General features: G+C 42.6%; 1 protein-coding gene across 1 annotated transcript; it reads left to right on the forward strand.

Moving 5' to 3' along the window:
• The first annotated feature begins 419 nt into the window (after positions 1–419).
• Positions 420–1,901, forward strand: ATOH7 (atonal bHLH transcription factor 7). Its single transcript, XM_050803181.1, has one exon. It carries the CDS (start codon positions 853–855, stop codon positions 1,309–1,311), a length of 459 nt encoding a protein of 152 aa, XP_050659138.1. The 5' UTR covers positions 420–852; the 3' UTR covers positions 1,312–1,901.
• Positions 1,902–10,222: the final 8,321 nt, after the last annotated feature.

Genomic DNA, 10,222 nt, shown 5'->3' on the forward strand with positions numbered 1-10,222 from the left:
AAAGCTACATCATCTTATGCTACAGTCCCGATGTATCTCATAATGCCAAAACCGACATCTTCACACAGATGATTTCTAATAATTTACAAATCCTCGGTTAAGTTTTTGACACGTAAGCTGCCCACTGATATGGGAAAAGATAGACCAAGCTCTGCCCCAACCCCCACCTTGTTATTCTTTTGGGGACAGCCAGGCCACTCCAGATGGTGTGTTAGTTAGTGTTGGACATAGCTTTGGAGAAACTTCAACAGACTAAGGCTGTAATGTCAGGATTTTGCTGTGAGTCGCCCCCTCCCCCCCGCAGTTCCCAGGGTAGGAAGGTGCTGAGATAGAAGCCGAGGGACGCCCGCCCACCTGCCACCACCTGTTCCCTCCTTCAGCTCTCTGCTATAAATTCTCCTCCCTCCAAGACTCATCCCGCACTCTCCGACAGCTACTGCGCTAAAAGCGCTCCTTCCCTGAGCTTCGGGAAAGAGTTCATCTTCCTGCAGAGGAGTCTCAGGCTTTCCCAGAGGACTTGAAAGGCCTTCCTCGAACCAGCTACACCAAACTCTGCTGCAGAAGGTTTCCTTCTCTTTTTCAACTTCACGTTGAGAAAATGACTTTCTCTTGAGCATCTCAATTTCCCCTAAATTTGGGCAAGTGAAGAGATATCAGCCTGGTCATCCAGTAAGACAGAAGGCCGAGTCCCGCACTCCGCCCTGTAAACTATTTGATTGCACGTGAGTTGCTTTGTTTATGACTTATTTGCTCAGAAGAGCCACGTTGGGAAGCGGCTCGAGAAACCAGCCCACGCGCAGGTCCTGAGCGGGCGTGCGTGCCAGGTTGGCGCCTCGCTGCTTGGCGCCAGGGATGAAGTCCTGCAAACCCGGCAGCCCGCCGGCGGGAGCGCGCGTTGCACCCCCGTGCGCGGGCGGCGCCGAGTGCGCGGGCACGTGCTCCGGGGCCGGGCGGCTGGAGAGCGCGGCGCGCAGGCGCCTGGCGGCCAACGCGCGCGAGCGCCGCCGCATGCAGGGGCTCAACACGGCCTTCGACCGCTTACGGAGGGTGGTTCCCCAGTGGGGCCAGGATAAAAAGCTGTCCAAGTACGAGACCCTGCAGATGGCGCTGAGCTACATCATGGCTCTGACCCGGATCCTGGCCGAGGCCGAGCGATTCGGCTCGGAGCGGGACTGGGTGGGTCTCCACTGTGAGCACTTCGGCCGCGACCACTACCTCCAGTTCCCGGGCGCGAAGCTGCCTGGCGAGAGCGAGCTGTACAGCCAGAGACTCTTCGGCTTCCAGCCCGAGCCCTTCCAGATGGCCACCTAGGGCGCGCGCCTCCGCGGCGGTGGATGCCCGGCAGCCGCTCCGAGCCGCGGCCCTGCCCCAAGTAGCCCAGAAGCCTCCGGCAGCCCCGGATTCTAAGAATGCGTTCCTCGAGGAAAATCAGTCAATTCTCAGATTACCTTTATTTGCATCATCAGACCTATGGACGCAATAATTTAATTGCCTTTCTTTTCCCCTCCTTCTATTTTGTAGATTTCATTAATGGATCTTGTGAATGGGTTGATTGCTGTGGAAATAATGCCCCCTTTCCCCTTTTCTGGGCTACTCTGAGGGAAAACAATCTTAGGAAAAAAAATAGGATTAGGCTATTCTGTTCCAGTCCTCAGAGAAATAATCACTTTCTTAAACTTTGTGAGTTTGTCCTGTTCAGGTGAAGTTACGGTATCCATTACTTGTGTTTGCTCACGATAGAGCTACCTTCCTGTTGTGTAAATGCGTTTTTGCTTTAGTGCATTGTGTGTGCATGCATGAAGTAGAAACACTTTTTTTTTTCGGGGTACAGTACATGGGTATCGGTGCTCTGTATTTTTTTAAACTGTGTACACATTATTATAGATTTTATAAAATATAAATAAAAACGTGGATTTGTTTTTCATGCTAACTACCTTGCCAGTTTCCTGATGGCGCTAAAGAACTCTTTGGAGGTGATGATATAGAATGCTTCCCTGAGCAAAGATGTGGAATGTTTAAACCTAATACGACCAATAAACAAATGTGCTGCTCTGTAGTACTTCCTCAAAAAGCTGATGAGAGTACATGTAATTAATTTGAACATTTTCTCTGTCAACTTGTAAATTTTTTGTTGATTTTTTAAAAGATTAAAGTGAAATATTTAGCTTTTAAGTAACTAGATACACAGTTCCTCAATATTTTATTACCCACATTAAGCAGATTACTAAGTCCTTACAAGTACCCAAATGTATGTAGTTATATGTATACAGTAATGTATATATACACATATATACAGGAACACGCACATGTATTTCTAAAACTAACACATAAATTAAAAATATTGCCTTTGGAAGTGATTTTCTTTTTTTTTTCAGACAGAATCTCGCTCTGTCGCCCAGGCTGGAGTGCAGTGGCGCGATCTCGGCTCACTGCAAGCTCCGCCTCCTGGGTCCACGCCTCCCGAGTAGCTGGGACTACAGGCGCCCGCCACCATGCCCGGCTAATTTTTTTGTTTTTTGATATTTTTAGTAGAGACAGGGTTTCACCGTGTTAGCCAGGATGGTCTCGATCTCCTGACCTTGTGATCTGCCCGCCTTGGCCTCCCAAAGTGCTGGGATTACAGGCATGAGCCACTGCTCCCGGCCGGAAGTGATTTCCTTTTAATCAGTACAAGTTGGACAATGAGGGCTTCACTACCATCAAGACCAATCAAAATGGGAGCAAAATAATAAACATGGTATTGATCTGAATTACTTTTATTAATTTGCTTAACCATTGCATGAATAAACCAAGCCTTCATGTAAAGAGTGACTTGGTGAAGAGTGGTACATGCATTTAGGAGAATGTCTTACTCATAATTAGGAAAAGCAGGACTCTAAGTTATCTATGCATTTGGAATTTGTCTTGTCACAAGTCAACAAAAAACACCAATCACTCCCAAAACTCTTTTATTTTGGATTCCAAAGTCTAACCTCAGACACAGCTGCCTCTTCGCAGTTTATCTACAGACTTTATTACAATTTTTATTTTCTTAGTTATCCCTATCAAAATCCATTTGGTTTGTAATGAGGGAAAGTGTCTTCCCCAGCCCATACCTACATTTACACTTAAAAAAATCACAAGTGGGCCAGGCGCAGTGGCTCATGCCTGTAATCTCAGTACTTTGGGAGGCCGAGGCAGGTGGATCACCTGAGGTTAGAAGTTCGAGACCAGCCTGACCAACATGATGAAACCCTATCTCTACTAAAAATACAAAATTAGCCAGGCGTGGTGGCGTATGCCTCTAATCCCAGCTACTCGGGAAGCTGAGGTAGGAGAATCGCTTGAACCTAGGAAGTGGAGGTTGCAGTGAGCCGAATTGCGCCATTGCACTCCAGCCTTGGCAATAAGAGCAAAACTCCGTCTAAAAAAAAAAAAAAAAAAAATCACAAGTGTATTTTCAGAAGCCCTTAGGGAGTTTGAAGCTGCATTTCCCTTTCCAGGTGATATCTGTTAATAAGAAACAGAGGAGAGCTCAGAACTTTGCTTACTGCAAATTTGATAGTAAACTGAAAATTTAGAAACTGCAAATTCGATAGTGAAATGTTTAACCTCTTGACTTCAACAACTCTTAAAAGACGCTGTGTAATCTAGCAGACAAACAACACAATTCTAGAAGTGATGATGCCAGGACCCCTTTCTAGTCACAACTCCACTCTGCAGTGTGCACTTGGGTCAACAGCAAGATTCAAGGCATTTGCCTTCCTCGCTATTAGGGCACAATAGTCTACTTACTCAGATCTCCTGAAAAGCTTCATTAGTAACTCCAGTAAGTGTGCAGAGTTTGAGAATGAGCAAAATCGGTGCTTTTGTCAGAGAACATCTCAAAAATATATTAAGATCATTAGTCATTTTCCAGGTAGGGTGTCACATCTCCCTCTCTGAACTGTAAGTACCTTGTGAAAGAGTAGTATGCTTTTCATTATCTGTCTATGGCTTCTAGTATAGGGCTTTGCACAGAAAAAAAATTATTTTTTCAACAGATATTTCATTTTTGGCTACTAATTTAACAACACTTTCTTAAGAAATAAAACAATTTAATTAAAATGATGGGATTCTAATCTCATACTTCTTCCCTAACCTCACTCCTCCAAAAGAATGGGAGTCTGTCTTTGAAATATTAAGCCTTTAGCTGTCTACTTCTGTGTTTTGAAGATTTCTGGAAGCAACTTAGCTCTTGCCAAATTTCTAAACTTTCCACTCCACTCAATGTACTATTTTTTTTTTCCTGGAAGACATTTGAGGGAACAGTAAATGAGCCTCAGTGATAAAATCCAATCTTTGATGAAACTCTTCAAACTGTATGTTGAGAGATCCATTGTGGTTTATGAAGTAGGAGCTCAGATAAAACCAAGTCTAAAATCTTTCTGCAGTCAAGATTCATCTATCATGTATGTAATAGAATTTAGATTACCAAGCAACCTAAAACTTGCTATAGTATTTTATACTGTTCATCTTGAAAATTCATTTTCTTTCTAGTTTGACAAGACATTAAAATTCAAAAATATTTTTGTATCTGCGCTCCCTTTTTTCAACAAATCAACAAATATTATCAAGTACCTACACATACCCAGTCTTATGTGACACCATTCTTGTCCTTAGCTAGACAACCAAAAGAGAACACACATGTTCTAATCAATAAGTAGTCCTAAACAGAGTTTAGCCGAATCCTTCAATAGTGTAGTACCAGGGATATGTGCTATAAAAGCTCCTAAGAGAGGGGCATTAAATAATAAAGGAAGACCTCCTCTGAAAGTTTAACTAGCTATTATTATATGTGGGCACTCCCTGGGTGCAGGCTAGAGACTGAGCTCCCAAACCCCAAGGTCAGAACTCTTGAAGAACCACATACAAATGAACGGGACTATCAAGATGGGAAAGGTGACTGGGCACCGTGGCTCATTCCTGTAATCCCGGCACTTTGGGAGCCTGAGGCAGGAGGGTAACTTGAGGCCAGGAATTCAAGACCAGCCTGGGCAGCAAAACGAGACTCTATCTCTACAAAAAAATTAGCTAGGTGTGGTGGTGTGCATCTGTAGTCCCAACTACTCTGGAGGCTGAGTCGGGGGAGGATTGCTTGAGTCCAGGAGTTCCAGGTTGCAGTGAGCTATGATTGTGCCTCATCACTCCAGCCTGGGTGTCAGAGTGAGATCACAAAACAAAACAAAACAAAAACAAAACAAAAAAAGATGGAACAATCCAGCATTAATCTCATTACCAAAAACTGGTTATACTGACTTCTTATACTTTCTATTTGTAGATCTTAAGAAGATGAGGCTAAACATCCAATATAGCCAGCTTCTTAATGAGTTGACATTTATACTAATGAAGATCTAAAATTTCTGCTAGATATGGCCCAAATGGGGGTGTATTTAGGTTGTGGTTAGTGGAGCTGCAAGATTCAACAATTAAGGTTCAATTCACTTAAATTTTGCCATATTACAGTAAAAGCAAAGTGCTATTTTGGTACTGAATTTGGCTAGTATCTACTCTCTGTCTAGACATCACTGAAGGTATCTCTTTTCTACACCTATGGGTGAAAGAAATTTCTTTCTTTTCTTTTCTTTTTTTTTTAAGATGGTGTCTCGCTCTGTCACCCAGGCTGGAGTGCAGTGGTGCAATCTCGGCTCACTGCAAGCTCCACCTCCTGGGTTCGTGCCATTCTCATGCCTCAGCGTCCCGAGTAGCTGGGACTACAGGCGCCCGCCACCATGTCTGGCTAATTTTTTGTATTTTTAGCAGAGATGGGGTTTCACCATGTTAGCCAGGATGGTCTTGATCTCCTGAACTCATGTTCCGCCCATCTCGGCCTCCCAAAGTGCTGGGATTACAGGTATGAGCCACCGCACCTGGCCAGAAATTTCAAAGTACATATAAGACTATAAATATATGATCTGTTGTTGCATATGTACACCTTTTTCCTTCTCTGGTTATACATATACTAGTGGGTACAAATGTTAACAAGTATTATATTGAATTTACATAGGATTTTTAGATTGCTATTTCAGATGAATAGTGTATCCCCAAAATACCGAAGCTGAAAGACAACAGTCATACATCGCTCAACAATGGGCATACATTCTGAGAAATGCATTGTTAGGTGATTTCATCGTTGTATGAACATCATAGAGTGTACTTACACAAACTAGATGGTCTAGCCTGCTATATACCTAGGCTATATGGTATAGCCTATAGCTCCTAGTCTATAAACCTGTGCAGCATGTTACTGTACTGAATACTGTGGAAAATTGTAACACAATGGTAATTATTTGTGTTTCCAAACATAGAAAAGGTATAGCAAAAATACAGTATAAAAGATAAAATATGGCACACCTATATAGAGCACTTACCATGAATGGAGCTTGCAGGAATGGAAGCTACTCTGGCTGAGCCAGTGAGTGAATGGTGAGTGAATGTGAAAGCCTAGGGCATTACTGTACAGCACTGCAGACTTTATATAAACACTGTACACTTAGGCTACACTCAATGTATAAAATATTTTCTTTCTTTAATAATAAATTAATCTCAGCTTATTGGTGATTTTTTTACATTTTCAAACTTTTTGACTCTTGTAAAAGCACGTTGCTTAAAACACAAACACACTGTGCAGCTATACAAAAATATTTTATTTCTATTCTTATGCTATACAATTTTTTTAAATTAAAATTTAATTTTTTTTTTTTACTTTTTAAACTTTTTTTGTTAAAAACTAAGACATAGAAACACACATTAATGGCCGGACATGGTGGCTCATGCCTGTAATCCTGGCACTTTAGAGGGCTGAGTTGGGTGGATCATCTGAGGGCAGCCCAGCCTGGCCAACATGGTGAAACCCTGCCTCTACTAAAAATACAATAATTGACTGGGCATGGTGGCACATGTCTGTAGTTCCAGCTACTCAGGAGGCTGAGGCAGGAGACTCGCTTGAACCCTGGAGGCGGAGATTGCAGTGAGCTGAGATCGCACCATTGCACTGCAGCCTGGGTGACAGAGCAAGACTCCATCTCAAAAAAAAAAAAAAAAGAAAGAAAGAAACACACATTAACCTGGGCCTACACAGGGCCAGGGTCATCAGTGTCACTGTCTTCCTCCTCCACATTTTGTCGCACTGGAAGGTCTTCAGGGGTGGTATCAGGCCTGGAGCCATCTCCTATGATAACAATGCCTTCTAGAATACCACCTGAAGAACATGCCTGAGTCTGTTTTACAGTTACCCATTCTTTTTACAGGTAGAAGAAGTATACTCTAAAAGTATGTTAAAATAGACACATAAACCAGTAAGATAGTTGTTTATTTTCATTATCAAGTATTATGTACTGTACCTAGTTGTGTGTGCAGTTGTTTGAATATATATGAGTGGCAGAGCAGTTGGTTTGTTTATAGTAGCATCGCTACAGACATGTTGAGTTATGTGTTGCGCTATGATGTTACGTTACTGTATTAGTCCATTCTCACACTGCTATGAAGAAATACCAGAGACCGGGTAACTTATAAAGAGAAGAGGTTTAATTGACTCACAGTTCCACATGGCTGGGGAGGCCTTGAGAAATTTATAATCATGGCAGAAGGCACCTCTTCACAGGGTGGCAGGAGAAAGAATGAGTGCCAGCAGGGGAAAAGCCAGACTCTTATAAAACCATCACATCTCGGGAGACTCACTCATTTTCAAGGGAACAGCATGGGGGAAGCTGCTCCCATGATTCAATTACCTCCACCTGGTCCTGCCCTAGACACATGGCGATTATGGGGATTACAATTCAAAGTGAGATTTGGGAGGGGACACAGAGCCAAACCGTATCAGTTACCTACAAATTCACTAGGTGATAGGAATTTTTCAGCTCTGTTATAAGCTTAACAGACCACTGTCATATGGGTGATTGACTAAAACATTGTTATGCAGCAAATTACTGTTCTGGAAAACAAGAATTTACCCATCTCATATACTAAGTATATTGTTTAATTTTAAAATTTTCTGTATATTATGCTGTTTTAACACTTAAAAAAACCTTTCTGGGCTGGGTGTGGTGGCTTCTTCCTGTAATCCCAGAACTTTGGGAGGCTGAGGCAGGAGGATCACTTGAGCCTTGGATTTGAGGCCAGTCTGGGCAACATAGTAAGACCCTGTCCCTACAAAAAATTTAAAAGTTAGCTGGGTGTGGTGGTGTGCGCCTATAATCCTAGCTACTTGGGAGACTGAAGTGGGAGGATTGCTTGAGCCCGGAAGTTTGATGTTACGAGTACCACTGCACTCCAGCCTGGGTGAAAGAATGAGACTGTTTCTTAAAACAAAACAAAACAAAATAACAACAAAAAACTTTTCTGGTTGGAGAGAGACTGCCCCTCTTAAGGCTGGCCAGTTTTTAAGGATAGCAAAGGACCCAGAGGAAAGCTTGCCTTTAGTATGCAGACTAACCAATCCAGAGATCTGGCCTGTACATACCAGGAGGTAATATTCACCTGCCTTAATTATCTCAGGGCCAGATACCAGGTAGCTAGGGACCTCTCCTTAGAGCCTGTCTGAATTATTTAAACAAGCCAATCCTGCCCTGCCTTGCCTTCCTCACAGGAACTCCAATAAGGGCCGTGGCCTAGGCTCTCACCCTGCTCCAGGCCCTTCTGCCTCCTGATCGAAGCTGGTGCTTCCCCATGTGGCCCTGGATGGTGTGATATGCCTCCTGTTTCTAGGATCTGTGAATACAATAAAGTTTGTTTTCTTGAGCCTTTCCTATGACTCCTCTCATGAACACAACTGACTGACATCACATAACAGAACACAGAATACTAAGAGAGTGGGAGAAAAAAAAAAAGCAAAACAAGCCCAACAATTAATTGAGAATAAATAAAATTTTATTTAATGAATAAAGAAACAGTCCACCACATCCTCTAAATTGCCTTTAAAAACATGCAGCTTATATTAAATTCTGATTCATAAATTTAATTTTTATTCTTCTAATTGCAAAATTTCCAAACCAAACACAATCCCAACAAATCCTTAAGAAAGCACGACTAGGGAACAGCAACGGGTGTCATGTAGATGACGTGTTCTACCAGAATACAATACCATGTGCCTTCTGAGGAAGGACGTGATTTATGCTCGCAGACATTTTGGCTTAAATGATCACTGGTTTTCAGTTCCACGGAAGGTCTTCACATGCATGATGTGGAGGAACAGGGATAAAAGCCAAGATCTGTTAATGGCTTTCCAGTAATAAGAGGCGAAATATACAGTTTATACAATGCACACATTTCAAAATAGCCACTATAATGGCTTTTGCATTAAGATTTCAACAATCAAAAAAAGTACTCTAGAAAATAAGTTGACTCCAGCTTCCTGAGATGGAAGCATACCATATTTGCGAGCCTTCTGGGGCCTGATGTGTTTTCAAGTGGGAAGAACTCATGCAAGGAAAGGGAGAAAAAGCGTTACAAGGTGTCACTTGATTTGGATTGAATTAAGTCAGCTGTGGGTGCTCCACGACTCCTTACTTGAAGTGTGTGTGTGTTTGTGTGTGTGTGGGTGTGCAAGCACACATACATCATTTGTCAGTCTTTATGTGAATCAACAGGATTAAGTTCAGACTTGATGTAGCTGAGAATGCAAAAACAGAGACCAAAGGATATGCTTATTTTTGAGGGTCCACGTATACCAGGTATTCTAAAGCTGATTCATTTCAATGTAAGGCCACTGAGACGCTGGCATGGGATGTTTTTTCATTAGGGTTGGGACAGCACTGTGGAGTTGTCCTGAACTACTTACGCCAGAAAGGAATACAGAAACTCCCTTGCTGCACGGTGGAGTCATCATTTCCACTAGCTTCAATCATAGACGCAGGAGTCAAAATTCCCCTAGGCTATTCTGCCTATGCTGAAGTAAATTTCCCTGGAATCTCCCTACAGAAAGCAGACAGGATATTTCTTGAAATCTATTTGATTTTTCTTTAGGTTTGTCCATTTATTTCTTTGCTGCATGCCATCTTGGAAGACAAAATCCCATCACTGTACTACCCTTCTAAGGAAGCACAAAGTAGTGGGCAGGAAAGAAATGTGAACTTTTTTTTTTTTTTTTTTTTTTTTTGAGACGGAGTCTCGCTCTGTTGCCAGGCTGGAGTGCAGTGCCGCGATTTTTGGGTCACTGCAACATCCGCCTCCCGGGTCAAGTGATTCTCTTGCCTCAGCCTCCCAA

The sequence above is a fragment of the Macaca thibetana genome, chromosome 9, assembly GCF_024542745.1.
Source record: "Macaca thibetana thibetana isolate TM-01 chromosome 9, ASM2454274v1, whole genome shotgun sequence".
Classification (NCBI taxonomy): Eukaryota; Metazoa; Chordata; class Mammalia; order Primates; family Cercopithecidae; genus Macaca; species Macaca thibetana.

Bases quoted from the DNA above. Each gene is read 5' to 3' on its own strand.
- ATOH7 (XM_050803181.1), top strand. From the start codon at position 853: ATGAAGTCCTGCAAACCCGGCAGCCCGCCGGCGGGAGCGCGCGTTGCA.